The sequence below is a fragment of the Trachypithecus francoisi genome, unplaced genomic scaffold (genome assembly GCF_009764315.1).
Source record: "Trachypithecus francoisi isolate TF-2019V2 unplaced genomic scaffold, Tfra_2.0 Lachesis_group5, whole genome shotgun sequence".
NCBI classification, from domain to species: domain Eukaryota; kingdom Metazoa; phylum Chordata; class Mammalia; order Primates; family Cercopithecidae; genus Trachypithecus; species Trachypithecus francoisi.
Genome location: NW_022681470.1, coordinates 88,418,126 through 88,437,878, shown reverse-complemented (window position 1 = coordinate 88,437,878; position 19,753 = coordinate 88,418,126). Strand labels below are relative to the sequence as shown.

The 19,753-nt window shown below is 42.9% G+C and overlaps 1 protein-coding gene across 7 annotated transcripts in view; it reads left to right on the top strand.

Moving 5' to 3' along the window:
* The window catches only part of LY9 (lymphocyte antigen 9), a 39,270-nt gene that overhangs the window by 10,216 nt on the left and 9,301 nt on the right, over window positions 1-19,753 (top strand). For 6 of the 7 annotated variants that reach the window (XM_033195752.1, XM_033195750.1, XM_033195754.1 and 3 more), the window contains 4 exons: window positions 13,740-14,015; window positions 15,021-15,362; window positions 17,208-17,477; window positions 18,841-18,942. In XM_033195752.1, the coding sequence (XP_033051643.1) occupies window positions 13,740-14,015; window positions 15,021-15,362; window positions 17,208-17,477; window positions 18,841-18,942 (990 nt within the window). Of the gene's footprint in view, window positions 1-13,202; window positions 13,624-13,739; window positions 14,016-15,020; window positions 15,363-17,207; window positions 17,478-18,840; window positions 18,943-19,753 lie in introns of those variants that run through there. The other variant, XM_033195755.1, reaches the window with a different exon arrangement.

The following is a 19,753-nucleotide window of genomic DNA, read 5'->3' as shown; positions in this document are numbered from 1 at the left end:
GTTTTTGACTTAAAATCTGTTTATCTGATATAAATATAGCTAGCTACTCCTGCTTGCTTTTGATTTCCATTTACATGGAATTGTTTTTCCATTTCTTTACTTTCAGTCTATATATCTTTACTATTAAGGTGAATTTTATATAATTAACATATAGATGGATCATGTTTTTAAATTCATTCAACGATTCTATGTCTTTTAAATAGATAATTTAATCCATTTACATTCAAAGTTATTATTGATATGTGAAGCTTTTTCCTATATACTGTTGTTTTCTGGTTTTCTCATATATTCTTTGTTTTTTTTTTCTCTTATTGTTTGTCATTATGGTTTGGTGGGTATCTGTAGTGACATCATTCAGGTCGTTTCTCTTCACCCTTTGTATGATTGTTTTACAAATGAGTTTTATACTTCTGTGTGTTTCCATCATGGTAAATCTCATCTTTTGCTTACAGGTTTAGGACACCATTGAGCATTTCTTGTAGGACCCCATCTAGTGGTAACAAATTCTCTCAGCATTTACTTGTCTGAGAAAGGCTATTTCTCCTTTTTTATGAATAATTTTCCCAGATATAGTATTTTTGGCTGACACTTTGAATATGTTACTCCATTCTCTTCTGGCCTGGAAAGTTTCTGCTGAGGAATCCACCATTAGTCTGATGGGCTTTCCTTTATAGGAGGCTAGATGTTTTTCTCTTACTGTTTTTATGATTTACTCTTTGACTTTGGACAGTTTGACTGTAATGTGCCATAGACACCTTTTTGCATTGTATTTTCCTGAGAATCACTGAGCCTCCTGTATCTGGGTGTCTAAAACTCTTGGTAGACTTGGGGAGTTTTCTTCTATTATTTCATTAAATACATTTTCTAATCAGTTCTTTGTCTCTTTGTCCTCAGGGATAGAAATAATTTGAATATTTTATACTTTATGTTGTCCCAAATGTAACAAAGGTTTGGCTCATTCTCTTTTATTCTTTTTATTTATTTATTTTTTGTTTGGCTGGATTATTTCAAAAGACCTGTCTTCAAGTTGTGAGATTCTTTCTTCTGCCTAATCTAGTCTATTGTTGAAGCTTTCAAGTATATTTTGTATTTCCTTCAGTGAGTTATTCAATTTCAGAATTCTATTGATTCTGTTTTTTAAATATCTATCTCTTTGGTTAATTTGTCATTCACTTCCAGCATTGTTTTTCTGAATTCCTTGTATTGTTTTTCAGAATTCTCTTGTATCTCACTGAGTTTTTTCTTATTTTTTAATTTACTTTCATGGGGAAGTCTTTTTCCTGAAAATGTGTCCATTGTGTTGTTGGGGTAGGGCACCCTGGCTTTGATTCTGGGTGCATGCAGTAGTATAGTCTCTGTATGATTTGTCTGACTATAAATAACATTAGTGGTATCTGTGATTTCCTCAGAGGGTCAGGGTGTGGTTATTAACAGAGGCTGTGGTGAAGTTGTGCTGGGGATTGAGATGTCAAGTGGACCAGTCATCAAGCCACAATGGTGGCAGCATACCTATCTTTATGCCTCAAGGCAGTGTATGCTGTAACTTGTGTTTATTCTTAACAGCAGGCCGAGTTTTAAGTCTCCAGTGGCTTGTTCAGATACCAATAATGGCAGCAGTGGGCTGGAGGGTGGTGAGCAGGTTCTCAGGCCCCTGGGAAACCAGTGTGGCATGGGCAATGACAGTAGTGTGATGATTCTCTGGGTCCCAAGCAGTGTGCATTGATGTTGATGGTGCCCAAAGTGGTGGATTGGGGTGGGCAATCCCCAAGATGCTGGCCTATGTGCTCTCTTTCCAAGGGGGAAGGGGGAAGCCAAGCTGAGTGGGCTTGTGCTCAGACCCCCCAGTGGTGAAAGCAGACACCAGCTATGGTACATGGGAGCAGGGCCATCCTCAGGCCCCAGGCAGAGTGCTCAGGTGAGGGCAGTAGCAGCCATAGTGAGGCCCTGCCTCTGGAAAAGATGAGGCCAGGTTCAGTGGCCACAGCCTTGGATGGCAGATGGGGAATATGCATCCCTCTCAGCCTCAGTCCTAGGATGGCTTCCCCCAAGCCAGCACTAGCTGCAGAAGCTTTTGCCCAGCTTGCAACCAAATTGCAGCAGCAACTCACAGCCCACTACTTTACCCAGTCTCAATCACAGCAGCACCCACTTCCTAGGAGCAGAAACCACAGCCCACACCTCTCTTGCTACTTAGTTCTACCCGCAGAGTGTTCCCAGTTCATACTCTAGTCTCAGCAGCAAGTTTTAGTTTTCCTAACACCTCAGATCCAGCACTCTTGGGCCTCAGGACAGCGTGCAGTCTGCCAAAGGCTAAGTTTGAAAATGGTCCCTTCCTATAACTGCAGAGGTCTCAGAAAGAGTATGGAACCCTGTAGGAGCTCCCTCCCTGGAGCAGTTCTGCCCCACAGTCTCCCAGCAGCTCCCTATGGTAGTTTCAGGGATCAGGAGGGTCAGAGGGGTCTCATGCTGCCAGAATTGCATGATTCTGCAGTGGGATGTGGGCCACTGGAAGTCTTTCGCTCACCTCTATTGGGAAATCACCTCCAGCTCCCAGCAGATCCCAGCCAGGGAGGCTGTCTGTGTTCCTTCTCCTTCCCTGCTTTTAGTGTTTCCTGTCACATCTCTGTTGAATTCCGGCATTCTCCCTTGGAAAATGTATTTGAAATATGACTGTTTGTATACTACTTTGGTTCTTCTAAGTAGAGGAAGTAGGCATTAAATGCTTCTAGTCAGCCATTCTGAAGCCCCTTCTCTTGATCTTTTATTTTTAAAAACATACATTCTTTTTCTCCAGGAATTTCTCTCTCTAGGATAAATATGACTACTATATTGATAATTTTTCACCTAATTCCGTATACACAGATGTCAAGATTAGAAGACGTACCCATAAATTCCTGACATGTTATATAATCACTATAATTCATGTAACTTGTCTCCTACTTGTAGAAATACTGTTTTCGCTTATAGAAATATTGTTTCTAATATTTTCTCTTATAAACAATGCTGCAATGAATATTCTTGTGCACCTATCTTTTCACACTTATGTGACTAGGTTATATTCTTTTTTTTTTTTAATACTTTAAATTCTAGGGTACATGTGCACAACGTGCAGGTTTGTTACATATGTATACTTGTGCCATGTTGGTGTGCTGCACCCATCAACTCGTCAGCACCCATCAATTCATTATTTATATCATGTATAACTCCCATTGCAATCCCTCCCCCCTCCCCCTCCCCATGATAGGCCCCAGTGTGTGATGTTCCCCTTCCCGAGTCCAAGTGATCTCATTGTTCAATTCCCAACTATGAGTGAGAACATGCGGTGTTTGGTTTTCAGTTCTTGTGACAGTTTGCTAAGAATGATGGTTTCCAGCTGCATCCATGTCCCCACAAAGGACGCAAACTCATCCTTTTTGATGGCTGCATAGTATTCCATGGTGTATATGTGCCACATTTTCTTAATCCAGTCTGTCACAGATGGACATTTGGGTTGATTCCAAGTCTTTGCTATTGTGAATAGTGCTGCAATAAACATATGTGTGCATGTGCCTTTGTAGTAGAATAATTTATAATCCTTTGGGTATATACCCAGTAGTGGGATGGCTGGGTCATATGGTACATCTAGTTCTAGATCCTTGAGGAATTGCCATACTGTTTTCCATAATGGTTGAACTAGTTTACAATCCCATCAACAGTGTAAAAGTGTTTCTATTTCTCCACATCCTCTCCTCTCCACCTGTTGTTTCCTGACTTTTTAATGATTGCCGTTCTAACTGGTGTGAGATGGTATCTCATTGTGGTTTTGATTTGCATTTCTCTGATGGCGAGTGATGATGGGCATTTTTTCATGTGACTGTTGGCTGTATGACTGTCTTCTTTTGAGAAATGTCTGTTCATATCCTTTGCCCACTTTTTGATGGGGTTGTTTGTTTTTTTCTTGTATATTTGTTTGAGTTCTTTGTAGATTCTGGATATTAGCCCTTTGTCAGATGAGTAGATTGCAAAAATTTTCTCCCATTCTGTAGGTTGCCTGTTCACTCTGATGGTAGTTTCTTTTGCTGTGCAGAAGCTCTTTAGTTTAATTAGATCCCATTTGTCAATTGTGGCTTTTGCTGCCGTTACTTTTGGTGTTTTAGACATGAAGTCCTTGCCCATGCCTATTTCCTGAATGGTACTACCTAGATTTTCTTCTAGGGTTTTTATGATATTAGGTCTAACATTTAAGTCTCTAATCCATCTTGAATTAATCTTCGTATAAGGAGTAAGAAAAGGATCCAGTTTCAGCTTTCTACTTCTGGCTAGCCAATTTTCCCAGCACCATTTATTAAATAGGGAATCCTTTCCCCATTTCTTGTTTCTCTCAGGTTTGTCAAAGATCAGATGGCTGTAGATGTGTGGTATTATTTCTGAGGACTCTGTTCTGTTCCATTGGTCTATATCTCTGTTTTGGTACCAGTACCATGCTGTTTTGGTTACTGTAGCCTTGTAGTATAGTTTGAAGTCAGGTAGCGTGACGCCTCCAGCTTTGTCCTTTTGACTTAGGATTGTCTTGGCAATACGGGCTCTTTTTTGGTTCCATATGAACTTTAAAGCAGTTTTTTCCAATTCTGTGAAGAAACTCATTGGTAGCTTGATGGGGATGGCATTGAATCTGTAAATAACCTTGGGCACTATGGCCATTTTCACGATATTGATTCTTCCTATCCATGAGCATGGTATGTTCTTCCATTTGTTTGTGTCCTCTTTTATTTCACTGAGAAGTGGTTTGTAGTTCTCCTTGAAGAGGTCCTTTACATCCCTTGTAAGTTGGATTCCTAGGTATTTTATTCTCTTTGAAGCAATTGTGAATGGAAGTTCATTCCTGATTTGGCTCTCTGTTTGTCTGTTACTGGTGTATAAGAATGCTTGTGATTTTTGCACATTAATTTTGTATCCTGAGACTTTGCTGAAGTTGCTTATCAGCTTAAAGAGATTTTGGGCTGAGACGATGGGGTTTTCTAAATATACAATCATGTCATCTGCAAACAGGGACAATTTGACTTCTTCTTTTCCTAACTGAATACCCTTGATTTCTTTCTCTTGCCTGATTGCCCTAGCCAGAACTTCCAACACTATGTTGAATAGGAGTGCTGAGAGAGGGCATCCCTGTCTTGTGCCAGTTTTCAAAGGGAATTTTTCCAGTTTTTGCCCATTCAGTATGATATTAGCTGTGGGTTTGTCATAAATAGCTCTTATTATTTTGAGGTACGTTCCATCAATACCGAATTTATTGAGCGTTTTTAGCATGAAGTGCTGTTGAATTTTGTCAAAAGCCTTTTCTGCATCTATTGAGATAATCATGTGGTTCTTGTTTTGGTTCTGTTTATATGTTGGATTATTTTTATTGATTTGCAAATGTTGAACCAGCCTTGCATCCCAGGGATGAAGCCCACTTGATCATGATGGATAAGCTTTTTGATGTGCTGCTGAATCTGGTTTGCCAGTATTTTATTGAGGATTTTTGCATCGATGTTCATCAGGGATATTGGTCTAAAATTCTCTTTTTTTGTTGTGTCTCTGCCAGGCTTTGGTCTCAGGGTGATGTTGGCCTCATAAAATGAGTTAGGTAGGATTCCCTCTTTTTCTATTGATTGGAATAGTTTCAGAAGGAATGGTACCAGCTCCTCTTTGTACCTCTGGTAGAATTCAGCTGTGAATCCATCTGGTCCTGGACTTTTTTTGGTTGGTAGGCTATTAATTATTGCCTCAATTTCAGAGCCTGCTATTGGTCTATTCAGGGATTCAACTTCTTCCTGGTTTAGTCTTGGGAGAGTGTAAGTGTCCAGGAAATTATCCATTTCTTCTAGATTTTCTAGTTGATTTGCATAGAGGTGTTTATAGTATTCTCTGATGGTAGTTTGTATTTCTGTGGGGTTGGTGGTGATATCCCCTTTATCATTTTTTATTGCATCTATTTGATTCCTCTCTCTTTTCTTCTTTATTAGTCTTGCTAGCGGTCTGTCAATTTTGTTGATCTTTTCAAAAAACCAACTCCTGGATTCCTTGATTTTTTGGAGGGTTTTTTGTATCTCTATCTCCTTCAGTTCTGCTCTGATCTTAGTTATTTCTTGCCTTCTGCTAGCTTTTGAATGTGTTTGCTCTTGCCTCTCTAGTTCTTTTAATTGTGATGTTAGCGTGTCAATTTTAGATCTTTCCTGCTTTCTCTTGTGGGCATTTACTGCTATAAATTTCCCTCTACACACTGCTTTAAATGTGTCCCAGAGATTCTAGTATGTTGTATCTTTGTTCTCATTGATTTCAAAGAACATCTTTATTTCTGCTTTCATTTCATTATGTACCCAGTAGTCATTCAGGAGCAGATTGTTCAGTTTCCATGTAGTTGAGTGGTTTTGACTGAGTTTCTTAGTCCTGAGTTCTAGTTTGATTGCACTGTGGTCGGAGAGACAGTTTGTTATAATTTCTGTTCTTGTACATTTGCTGAGGAGTGCTTTACTTCCAATTATGTGGTCAATTTTGGAATAAGTGTGATGTGGTGCTGAGAAGAATGTATATTTTGTTGATTTGGGGTGGAGAGTTCTATGGATGTCTATTAGGTCTGCTTGCTGCAGAGCCGAGTTCAATTCCTGGATATCCTTGTTAACTTTCTGTCTCGTTGATCTGTCTAATGTTGACAGTGGAGTGTTGAAGTCTCCCATTATTATTGTATGGGAGTCTAAGTCTCTTTGTAAGTCTCTAAGGACTTGCTTTATGAATCTGGATGCTCCTGTATTGGGTGCATATGTATTTAGGAGAGTTAGCTCTTCCTGTTGAATTGATCCCTTTACCATTATGTAATGGCCTTCTTTGTCTCTTTTGATCTTTGATGGTTTAAAGTCTGTTTTATCAGAGACTAGTATTGCAACCCCTGCTTTTTTTTGTTCTCCATTTGCTTGGTAGATTTTCCTCCATCCCTTTATTTTGAGCCTATGTATGTCTCTGCATGTGGGGTCTCCTGAATACAGCAGACTGATGGGTCTTGACTCTTTATCCAGTTTGTCAGTCTGTGTCTTTTAATTGGAGCATTTAGTCCATTTACATTTAAGGTTAATATTGTTATGTGTGAACTTGATCCTGCCATTATAATATCAACTGGTTATTTTGCTCGTTAGTTGATGTAGTTTCTTCCTAGCCTCAATGGTCTTTACATTTTGGCATGTTTTTGCAATGGCTGGTACCGGTTGTTCCTTTCCATGTTTAGTGCTTCCTTCAGGGTCTCTTGTAAGGCAGGCCTGGTGGTGACAAAATCTCTAAGCATTTGCTTATCTGTAAAGGATTTTATTTCTCCTTCACTTATGAAACTTAGTTTGGCTGGATACGAAATTCTGGGTTTAAAATTCTTTTCTTTAAGAATGTTGAATATTGGCCCCCACTCTCTTCTGGCTTGGAGAGTTTCTGCCGAGAGATCTGCTGTTAGTCTGATGGGCTTCCCTTTGTGGGTAACCTGACCTTTCTCTCTGGCTGCCCTTAAGATTTTTTCCTTCATTTCAACTTTGGTGAATCTGGCAATTATGTGTCTTGGAGTTGCTCTCTGGAGGAGTATTTGTGGCGTTCTCTGTATTTCCTGAATTTGAATGTTGGCCTGTCCTACTAGGTTGGGGAAGTTCTCCTGGATGATATCCTGAAGAGTGTTTTCCAACTTGGTTCCATTTTCCCCCTCACTTTCAGGCACCCCAATCAGACGTAGATTTGGTCTTTTTACATAATCCCATACTTCTTGCAGGCTTTGTTCATTTCTTTTTCTTCTTTTTTCTTTTGGTTTCTCTTCTCACTTCATTTCATTCATTTGATCCTCAATTGCTGATACTCTTTCTTCCAGTTGATTGAGTCGGTTACTGAAGCTTGTGCATTTGTCATGCATTTCTCGTGTCATGGTTTTCATCTCTGTCATTTCATTTATGACCTTCTCTGCATTAATTAGTCTAGCTGTCAATTCTTCCACTTTTTTTTCAAGATTTTTAGTTTCTTTGCGCTGGGTACGTAATTCCTCCTTTAGCTCTGAGAAGTTTGATGGACTGAAGCCTTCTTCTCTCATCTCGTCAAAGTCATTCTCTGACCAGCTTTGATCCATTGCTGGCGATGGGCTGCGTTCCTTTGCAGGGGGAGATGTGCTCTTATTTTTTGAATTTCCAGCTTTTCTGCCCTGCTTTTCCCCCATCTTTGTGGTTTTATCTGTCTCTGGTCTTTGATGATGGTGACGTACTGATGGGGTTTGGTATAGGTGTCCTTCCTGTTTGATAGTTTTCCTTCTGACAGTCAGGACCCTCAGCTGTAGGTCTGTTGGAGATTGCTTGAGGTCCACTCCAGACCCTGTTTGCCTGGGTATCAGCAGCAGAGGTTGCGGAAGATAGAATATTGCTGAACAGCGAGTGTACCTGTCTGATTCTTACTTTGGAAGCTTCCTCTCAGGGGTGTACTCCACCCTGTGAGGTGTGAGGTGTCAGACTGCCCCTGGTGGGGGATGTCTCCCAGTTAGGCTACTCAGGGGTCAGGGACCCGCTCGAGCAGGCAGTCTGTCCCTTCTCAGATCTCAGCCTCCGTGTTGGGAGATCCACTGCTCTCTTCAAAGCTGTCAGACAGAGTCGTTTGCGTCTGCAGAGGTTCTGCTGCTTTTTTGTTGTTGTTTTTTATCTGTGCCCTGTCCCCAGAGGTGGAGTCTACAGAGACAGGCAGGTTTCCTTGAGCTGCTGTGAGCTCCACCCAGTTCGAGCTTCCCAGCGGCTTTGTTTACCTACTTAAGCCTCAGTAATTGCGGGCGCCCCTCCCCCAGCCTCGCTGCTGCCGTTTCGGTTAGATTGCAGACTGCTGTGTTAGCAATGAGGGAGGCTCCCTGGGCGTGGGACCCTCCCGGCCAGGTGTGGGATATATTCTCCTGGTGTGCCCGTTTGCTTAAAGCGCAGTATTGGGGTGGGAGTTACCCGATTTTCCAGGTGTTGTGTGTCTCAGTTCCCCTGGCTAGGAAAAGGGATTCCCTTCCCCCTTGCGCTTCCCAGGTGAGGCGATGCCTCTCCCTGCTTCAGCTCTCGCTGGTCGTGCTGCAGCAGCTGACCAGCACCGATTGTCCGGCACTCCCTAGTGAGATGACCCCAGTACCTCAGTTGAAAATGCAGAAATCACCGGTCTTCTGTGTCGCTCGCACTGGGAGTTGGAGACTGGAGCTGTTCCTATTTGGCCATCTTGCTCCCTAGGTTATATTCTGATGGATAAATCTAGAATATATACATGGGGTCAAGTTACTGAATCAAATGGTATATGCATTTTTTTTTTTTGAGACATTGTCCCACTATGTCACCTAGGCTTGTCTCCAATTCCTGGGCTCAAGTGATCCTCCTGCCTCAGTCTCCCATGTAGCTGGGACCACAGGTACTTGCCACCATGCCCAGCTTTTAAATCCTGAATTTTTATTATTATTATTACCACTACTATTACCAGTATTTCATAGAGACATAGTCTCATTTTGTTGTCCAGGCTAGTCTCAAACTCCTGGACTCAAGCTATCCCCTTCCCTCAACTTCCCAAGTAGCTGGGACTACAGGCATGTGCCACCATGCCTGGCTTTAAAATCCTAAATTTTTATTTATTATTATTTTATTTTATAGAGACTGGTTCTCACTATGTTGCCCAGGCTGGTTTCAAACTCCTGGCCTCGAGCAATCCTTCCACCTCAGACTCCAAAGAAGCTGGTATTACAGGCACCACTGCACTCAGCTTAGTATATATATTTTTAATGTTGCTAGATATTGCTGGATTTCCCTCCATGTTACCAAGTAACCCTCCCACTAGCAATGTTTGAGAGACTACTTCCTTATATTCTCAATAACAATGTATTGTCAAACATTTCTTTATTGATAAATTGAGTAGTTAAAATAGTATTTCATAGTTTAAATTTATATTTTAAATTGAAGCATCTCTTCATGTTTTAAACTGAGCATTTCTTCATGTTTTATGTTTTATGTTTGTTTTGAGACAGTCTTGCACTGTTGCCCAGGCTGGAGTGCAGTAGTACGATCTCAGTTCACTGCAACCTCCACTTTCTGAGTCCAAGCAATTCACATGTCTCAGCCCCCAGGAAGCTGGGATTACAGGCATGCACCATACGCCTGGCTAATTTTTGTATTGTTAGTAAAGAGAGGGTTTTGCCATGTTGGCCAGGCTGGTCTTGAACTCCTGGCCTCAAGTAATTCACTGTCCTCAGCCTCCCAAAGTGCTGGGATTATAGGCATGAGCCACTGTGTCTGGTCATCTTTTCATGTATTAAATAGCCATTTGTATTCTCTTTTCTGTAACTTTCTATTAATATTCTTTACTCATCTGTATTAGTGTGAAAGGGATGCTGTAACAGAATACCCCAGAATAGATGGCTTAAACAACAGAAATTTATTTCTCACAATTATGGAGACTAGAAATCCAAGTTCAAGGTGTTGGCAGGTTTGGTTTTTCCTAGAACCTCTCTCTTCAGCTTGTAGTTGGCCACCTTTTCACTGTGCCCCCAGTCATTCCTTTGTCTGTGTTGTCCATGTCCTAATCTCTTCTTATAAGCACATCAGTCATATTGTATTAGGGTTCACCCTAACAATTCCATTTTAACTGAATTACCTCTTTAGATACCCTGTCTCCAAATACAGTCACATTCTGAGGTACTAGGGATTAGAACTTCTACATATGAATGTTGTGGTGGGACAGAATTCAACCCTAACATTCTACCCTCTGGCCTCTCAAAATTCATGTCCTTCTCACATGCAAAACACATTCACCCCATTCCAACAACACCAGAAGTTTTAACCCATTCCAGCATCAACTCTAAGTCCAAACTCCATCCAAATATTATTTAAATTGGGTATGGGTGAGACTTGCGATAGGATTCATCCTGAGGCAAAATTCTTCTTCAGTTGTGAACCTGTGAAACCAGACAAGCTATCTGCCTCCAAAATTCAGTGGTGGAACAGGCATGGAATAGACATTGCCATTCCAAAAGAGAGACATTGGGAAGAAGAAGAAAGTCACAGGTCCCAAACAAGTCCAAAACCTAACAGGGTAAATTCTATTAGATGTTAAGGCTCAAGCATAATCCTCTTTGGCTCAGTGCTCTATCCTCTGGGCCCACTGGAGTAGCAGCCCCACCTCCTTGGCTCTGGATGGCAGTTCTGCCCACTGGATTCAAGGAGGAAACCACCTCACCCTACCCAAGGCTTATGCCCTCTAGGCCAATGGTGGCAGTGGCATCTCTGCCTACTTCTGAACTGCCTGTGGGGTCACTGTTCCCTTTTTTTGAAGGATAATACATGTTTGCAGCTGTATAAGCTATATTGACTTGTTTCATAAAATCCCAGAAGCCTGACACACTCCTTCATTTGTCCTGTTTCTGTCCTTTACAGTCCACACTTGCAGCATTTTTGCTGAGGTGGTCCAATCTCATAACTTCTTTAGCAAACATTGCCAAGCCACAATCTTTGTGTTCTCTCCAGACACACTTTCTCATTTTTCACAATATGAATAGGCTGAAATTTTTTCAGAGCTTTAAATTCTGGCTCCATCTTGCTTGACAATTCCTTATTTAACCTCTCTCCTCTCACATTTTATATAAGCAGCAAGGAGAAACCAGGCAGTGCCTTCAACTCTTTGATTAGAAATCTCCACAGCTAAGTACCCAAATTTATCACTTAAACATTCTGCTTTCCGCAAAACACTAGAATACAACGTGGCCAAGTTCTTTGCTACTTTATAACAAGTATACCCTTTCCTCCAGTTTCCAGTAACATATTTCTAATTTCTGTCTGAGACCTCACCAGCAATACGTTTAATATTTATATTTTTACCAACATTCTGCTCATGATGACATATGTATATCTCTAAGGTAATAGCAGCTTTCCCTGCAGTGTTCCTATTTTCCTTCTGAGTGCTCACAAATTCTCGTTAACATTCATATTTCTACCCAGAGTCTCTTGAAGACAATCTAGGATTTTTCCAGTACATACCTCAAAATTCTTCCAATCTCTACCCATCAGCCTGTTCCAAAGCCATTTCACATTTTTATGTTGTTAGAGATTCATCCCACTTCTGGTATCAAAATCTGTATTAGTTTGCTAGGGCTTCCATAACAAAATACCACAGACTGACTAGCTTAAACAACAGAAATGTGTTCCACATTTCCCCAGAACACAATTCTGGAGGCCAATGAAAGTATCAGCAGGCTTGGTTTCTTCTAAGGCCTCTCTCCTTGACTCCCAGATGGCCACCTTCTCTCTATGTCCGCACATGTGTGTCCCTCTGTCTGTATTGTCTACGCTGTAATCTCCCCCTCTTAAAAGGATACCACTCATATCTGACTAGGGCCCACCCTAATGGCCTCATTTTAACTTAATTACTTCTATCTCCAAATATAACTCCATCTTCAAATGCAGTCACATTCTGAGGTGCTGGAGGTTAAGACTTTAATATCTAAACTTTGCAAAGATACAGTTTAGCTCATAACACCATCTTTCTCTCAGGTAGTTTGATCGTTTTCATTGATTTGTAGGGTATTCTGTATCTATTAAGGAAATGGAATTCTATGCAGTTAATAAAATTAGAATGAATCAACATGTGTTGACATACGACATACAATAATTTCCAAGATATGCTGTTAATTTTTAAGGTCCAAAACAGTGTATAAAGTATGCATATATCTGTCTATATCCAGAATATCTCTGGAAAGATCAACAAGAAACCCATAACAGTAATTGTCTCCAGGAATAGTAATTCTTGGGGAGAGTAAATAAATGGCTGGAGGCTAGAAAGCTTACTTTTTCATTATGTACCTTTCGTATTTTCTCAATTTTTTTATATGTATTACCTATTCAAAGAAGAAATATTGGGCCAGGTGCAGTAGCTCATGCCTGTAATCCCAGCACTTTGGGAGGCCAAGACAGACATCACCTGAGGCCAGAACTTTGAGACTAGCCTGGCCAACATGGTGAAACTCCATCTCTACTAAAAATACAAAAATTAGCCGGGTGTGGTGGTGTGTGCCTGTAATCCCAGCTACTCAGGAGGCTGAGGCAGGAGAATTGCTTGAAACTGGAAGGCAGAGGTTGCAGTGAGCAGTGATCGCAGCAATGCACTCCAGCCTGGGTAACAGAGTGAGACTCTGTCTCAAAAAAAAAAAAAAAAAAAACAAAGAAAGAAATATAGCTTAATGAAACATTCACACATGTGCACATACATGGTGAACAGTGGAGATGGGGCAAAAGGAAAGGAGAAGACAAGGAAGAAGAGCTAGAAGCACAATTCTAAATTCAGACCAAAAGACACGGGCAACTCAAATTCTAGAGGCACAGTTCCCCACTCCATAGTGTTTGGGGCTGGGCCACTCACCTACTTATTCATCAAACATTCCTGAGTATTTTTCATAAGGCAGGCTGTGTGTTAGATGTTCAGACGCAGAAATCAGCCCTGTCATCAAAGAGTTCTCATACTGGTCAGGGAGAAAGAGAAGTAATCAGACTATTAGTCATGCTGAGTCATGGTGATAACACCTGTAGAGGATGTTATGGGAGCACAGAGGAGAGGCCGTCAACCCAGCCTGCAGAGAAGATGTTTCTGCGACAGGTAATGCTGGCCTGTCTCTGCTGCCCCCAACTCCACTATTATCACTCCTTTCTTTTTTCAGTGCTTTTCTGCTGGCAAAGGGATCTGAGCATCTTCCCATGCTGTTGTCTCTGCAGAACAGCTGCAGGAGCCCGAAGTCACCATGAAGTCTGTGAAGGTGTCTGAGAACTTCTCCTGTGACATCACTCTAATGTGCTCTGTGAAGGGAGCAGAGAAAAGTGTTCTGTACCGCTGGACCCCGAGGGACCCCCATGCTTCTGAGTCCAATGGAGGCTCCATTCTTACCATCTCCCGAATGCCCTGTGAGCCAGACCTGCCATACACCTGCATAGCCCAGAACCTCGTCAGCCAGACCAGCTCCCACCCTGTCCATGTTGGGCAGTTCTGTACAGGTACCTGGCTTCAACTTGGCCCTTGAGGGAATTCCAGAAACAATGTGAGCAACTGTGGAGTCTAAACCCTAGGGTTCTGGTCAGACACATAGCAGGTGGGTAAGCAAGAGGATAGGCCCCAAAATCCCTTATTCTCTACTCTCAGGGGCCTGAGAGAGGCTGGCAGGACTTGGAAAGCCCAGAACACTGTGATATATGCATACTTTATACACTGTTTTGGACCTTAAAAATTAACAGCATATCTTGGAAATTATTGTATGTCGTATGTCAACACATGTTGATTCATTCTAATTTTATTAACTGCATAGAATTCCATTTCCTTAATAGATACAGAATACCCTACAAATCAATGAAAACGATCAAACTACCTGAGAGAAAGATGGTGTTATGAGCTAAACTGTATCTTTGCAAAGTTTAGATATTAAAGTCTTAACCTCCAGCACCTCAGAATGTGACTGCATTTGAAGATGGAGTTATATTTGGAGATAGAAGTAATTAAGTTAAAATGAGGCCATTAGGGTGGGCCCTAGTCAGATATGAGTGGTATCCTTTTAAGAGGGGGAGATTACAGCGTAGACAATACAGACAGAGGGACACACATGTGCGGACATAGAGAGAAGGTGGCCATCTGGGAGTCAAGGAGAGAGGCCTTAGAAGAAACCAAGCCTGCTGATACTTTCATTGGCCTCCAGAATTGTGGGTTAGAGCAAGGGAGGAGAAGACAATATGGATACAGGAGTCCTGATGGGTCTTTGCTTGGGTGGAGGTGTTTCCGGGTACCCTCAGAAGGGCAGAGAAGGGGAATGAGAGTCCAAGTATTCAGTGGGCAGAGCCTGGTGGAACAGGTGGTCATGGGGAAGTAGCAGGCATGCCCCTCAGAGGAGGAGGCCAGGAGGAAGAGGAGGGCAGGAGGGACTTCAGTCCCCTCAGTCCCCTTTAGAATGCCTGGAGGCCAAGGGAGTAGGGACAGTGACTGAAGCTGCAATGTCTCATCTCTGACCCCAGATCCAGGAGCCTCCAGAGGAGGAAAAACAGGGGAGACTGTGGTAGGGGTCCTGGGAGAGCCAGTCACCCTGCCACTGGCACTCCCAGCCTGTCGGCACACAGAGAAGGTTGTCTGGTTGTTTAACACATCCATCATCAGCAAAGAGAGGGAAGAAGCAGCAACGGCAGATCCACTCATTAAATCCAGGGATCCTTACAAGAACAGGGTGTGGGTCTCCAGTCAGGACTGCTCGCTGAAGATCAGTCAGCTGAAGATAGAGGACGCCGGCCCCTACCATGCTTACGTGTGCTCAGAGGCCTCCAGAGTCACCAGCATGACACATGTCACCCTGCTCATCTACCGTGAGTCTCTGGGCAGGGCACCCGTCGTTAGATTCCTTCTCTGAAAGCTTTCTCCTCTGCTGCCTTCTCCACCTCCCCCTTCTCCAAGGGTCTTCCCTCAGACTGAAATGCCTCAGACCACTAGGACAGCTGTTCAGTTCACACCAGTTGATTCACAGGAGGAAAACTCATGACTAGTTGCTGGACAAGTCTACCTGCCAAAGTGCCCCTGGTTCTAGGCTGCTAGTTAGGCCTCTACCACCTAACTTTAAGTGCTTGCCCCGGTCCTTCTGCATTGAGTCTCAGAAGGGACTAGGAGGCCAGGTGCGGTGGCTCACACCTGTAATCCCAGTACTTTGGGAGGCGGAAGCAAGCGGATCACCTGAGGTCAGGAATTTGAGACTAGCCCGGCCAACATGGTGAAACCCCATCTCTAGTAAAAATACAAAAATTAGCCGGGTGCGGTGGTGGGCGCCTGTAATCCCAGCTACTCCGAAGGCTGAAGCAAGAAAATTGCTCGAACCCCAAGGGGCGGAGGTTGCAGTAAGCTGAGATCATGCCACTTCACTCCAGCCTGGGAGAAACACTGAGACTCTGTCTAAAAAGAAAAAAAAGGGGAGGGGGGGACTGGGAACTCACCAACCCGCATTTTTTTATTTTTGAGATGGAGTCATGCTCCATCTCAAAAATAAAGTCACCCAGGCTGGAGTACAGTGGCACGATCTCAGCTCACTGCAACCTCTGACTTCCAGGTTCAAGGGATTCTCCTGCCTCAGCCTCCTAAGTAGCTGGGACTACAGGCACACACCACCACACCCAGCTACTTTTTGTACTTTTAGTACAGATGGGGTTTTGCCATGTTAGCCAGGCAAGTCTCAAACTCCTGACCTCAGGTGATCCACCTGCCTCAGTCTCCCAAAGTGCTGGGATTACAGGCATGAGTCATGGCGCCTGGCCCCAACCTGCATTTTTATAAACTATTATCATTTCTAATAAGGCCAGAGTTGGCTGGGGTGAAATCAGAGAAGACTGAGGAGAAGCCCTTGATGTCCAAAGACACTGTGGCCTCCAAGAAGGTGGGCCACTCAGCTCCCCTGGACGTGTGGAACAGAATTTGCATTCTGCCTCCTCAGCCTTGGGCCTCACAGGAGCTTGGCTTGGCAATTTGCATGGTTTATGTTTACCTGTTCCTTCACCTGTGCCATTCAGACGTGGTCAGCATACCCCCTGCCTGAGTTTGTCAGTGTCTAGGTATCTGTGAAGGGTCACAATCATGGTTTTGTTAAAATATGCAGCAAGTCGGCCAAGTCCATGCCTATTGCCCACAGTGCCTCAAATATAAAGAAACCTACAAGGTTAAGTAAAAATAAGAATAAATAGGAAACCAATAGAGTCAGTCTTATTGTTTCTTTTAAAGTTGCTAACATTTATTGAGCGTTTACTCTGTCAGGTACAGCGCTTGCCTCCCTGCATCCCTTGTCTCACATCAGTAAGCAAATCAGCCTCAAAGGCAAGCCTTGAAGGGTCTTTACAGCACACGGAAGTGTTGTGCTCATCTATGTTGATTGGTTTGCTTGCTTTCACAGCTGTAACTAACTGTATAGAATGAGGTTGTATCTTTCTTTCTTTACTTTTCCTCATTTCCCTTTTTTCTCACCTGAGCATCAAGAGGTAAAGAGGTGTGTCTGAGATGTCACACGTAGGGAGGAAAATGCCAGGTGTACTCCAAAATTCCTGTGGCTCCTGGAGGCACTCTGCCAGCAGTATCAACACTTGGCTTCATGAATATATTTTTAATGAATGAAGACAGATGACTGCCCAGGGGGCAGGCCTGATTCCACATGGAGTCTGCCTCTCTCCTCACAGGGAGGCTGGCGAAGCCCAAAATCACGTGGCGCGTCCGGCACAGCAAGGATGGCATCTGCAGGGTCAGCCTGACCTGCTCCGTGAAGGATGGGGGAAACGCCGTCATATACGCATGGACCCCGCTGCAGAAGGGAGCTGTTGTGTCCCAAGGGGAATCACACCTCAATGTCTCATGGAAAAGTGGTGAAAATCACCCCAACCTCATATGCACAGCCAGCAACCCTGTCAGCAATAGTTCCCACCAGTTTCTTTCTGAGAACATCTGTTCAGGTTTCTCTCCATCTCTATTTACTCAGGCCATGGGGCCTTGGGGCCTCAGATCCAAGAGTTTGCATCCTGGCTGATTCCTTATGAAGTGCAGTGGGAGGTTGTGGGTGAGAGCTCTTTAGAGTGGCATGCTTCCACAGATATGTGAGAGCCAAGCATGTGATTTTAATGTTCTAATAGCCACGTTAGAAAAAGCAAGAAGAAATAGATAAAGTTATTTTAATAATATGTTTCATTTAACTGAATATATCCAAAATATCAAGATTTCAATGTGTATTCAATACAAAAAAATTCATTAGACACTACATTTTATTTTGTACTAAGTCTTTGAGAGCCAGTATGTATTTTACACTTACAGCACATCTCTATTCCAATGCTAAATTTTCACTGAAAGTGTTTAATCTATATTCAGACTTCGTAAAATTACAGTTGAAAAAATAGATTTATGCACCCAAGTTATTCCAAGCACACTTATCAGTTTTTCAAGAAGGAATTGAGTAGCCATTTTTAAATTAAAACTAAAACTAAACAAAAGAAGCAGTTTGGTGTCTCAGTAATCCTAGCCACATTTCAAGGGCTTATGCATAGCTTGTGGCTACCATATTGAACAGCACAGAGTTAGAGGCTTGTAGAGAAAATCTGACACGAAGCTGATATGGAAAGGGATGTGGACCACACAGGAACAAAGGCTGTGTGAGTGGGAGCTAGAAAAGAAGCCCCAGTGGCCCTTACTAAATGCCAAGCGCTATTCTAGGCCTTCAAGCATTTTTGCACAATCTTCGCAACAATCCTACAGAGTAGATACTCTCATTTTTCCCCATTATATGGATAAAGAAACTGAGGCTCAGAAAAGATAAGGGACTTGCCCAAGGTCACACCATAAAAGCTGGATTCAAACCCTAAGCTGTATCTTCTGCTCTTCCATAGAAGGAAGCAGAAAAAAGGTATGGTCTACCCAGGATCTGACAATGTTGGTTCAGATTGTGTCTGACAGACAGATCTAGAGTCCAGCTTAACAGGAATCTGGAAGTCCCCTCATATCATTTACAGAGGGGCAGTGTAACATGGCGATTAAGGGCGCTGTAGGATCTGCACTCGAACCTCAGGTCAGACACTTGAAACTCTGTGACACTGGGCAAGCCATAAACCTCTCTACCCAGGGACTGTCTGCCTCAGGTACTGCTATAACCTCTTGCTTAGAATAATGCTTGCTTAAAAATTGGTTGTAGAATGAATAAAAAGAAAGACTTTCTGCAATGTCATGGATTTTAAGGAGCAGGTAGGATGGCTGTCATGTTCTGTCCATTGTTTGCTCCAGTGTGTCTTGTCATTATTTGTATTAACATCACTCATTTCCTCCTCAAAGGCCCTGAGAGAAACACGAACCTTTGGATTGGGTTGCTCCCGGTGGTTTGCCTTCTGTGCATTGGGATCTTCAGCTGCTGCATTTGGAAGCAAAAAGGATGGTGTGAGTTTCCGAGATCAATGTTGTCCACCAGCGCTAGGCCATTTCCTTGGGAGGCTTCTGTGCCCTCACACAATCCCGTGCTACCCCTCCCTGCCAGCATCTTATTTCTTCTCAAAGCAATGGGGGAGGGGTATCAGTTGAGACTCTTTACTTGCAAATAATTGAAGCCCAACTCAAACTAGCTTAGACAAAAAAAAAAAAAAAAAAAAAAGGCATGTGGGGGCAGGGAGAGTGATTCATTATTTTTTCACTTAAATCATCAATCTGTGGGGAAGGCAGGGATAGAGCTGGAGAAATGGAGAAATGTCACCAGAGACTCAAAAGTCACCAGAGCTCTCCACCTTTCATCTCTACTGTGTGTTTTGAGTCAGCTTAACTCTCCAGCCAGCTGAGGGGAGGGATGGGAGCGAGGGGAGGAGTATACCACAACACAACAGCTGGCAGCTCCAGACCCACACATACTAACAGCTCCGACACCAGACAGGGAAGAAAATGTGCTAACCTCCAACCCCAATTTAAAGAATGTCAGAAATAGCTCTGATTGGCCCAAGTTAAGGTCATGCGGCTGCTGCTTGGACCAATTTCTATAGCCAAGAGGATACACTATTATCATTGGCAGCTCCTCTAGAATCCCACTATTGGAGTGGAAATGAAGTAGTTGCCAAAAAGAGCAGAATGCGTAGAACACATAGGATCCCTGGAAGAATTACTGAATTGCAGGCAAACTACTCTGATCAGTGGCTATGGCAGAGGAGTTCTCCCTTCTGGAGGGATGGCAGGAAGCTCCAGAGCCTCCACCTCTGCAGAAAGT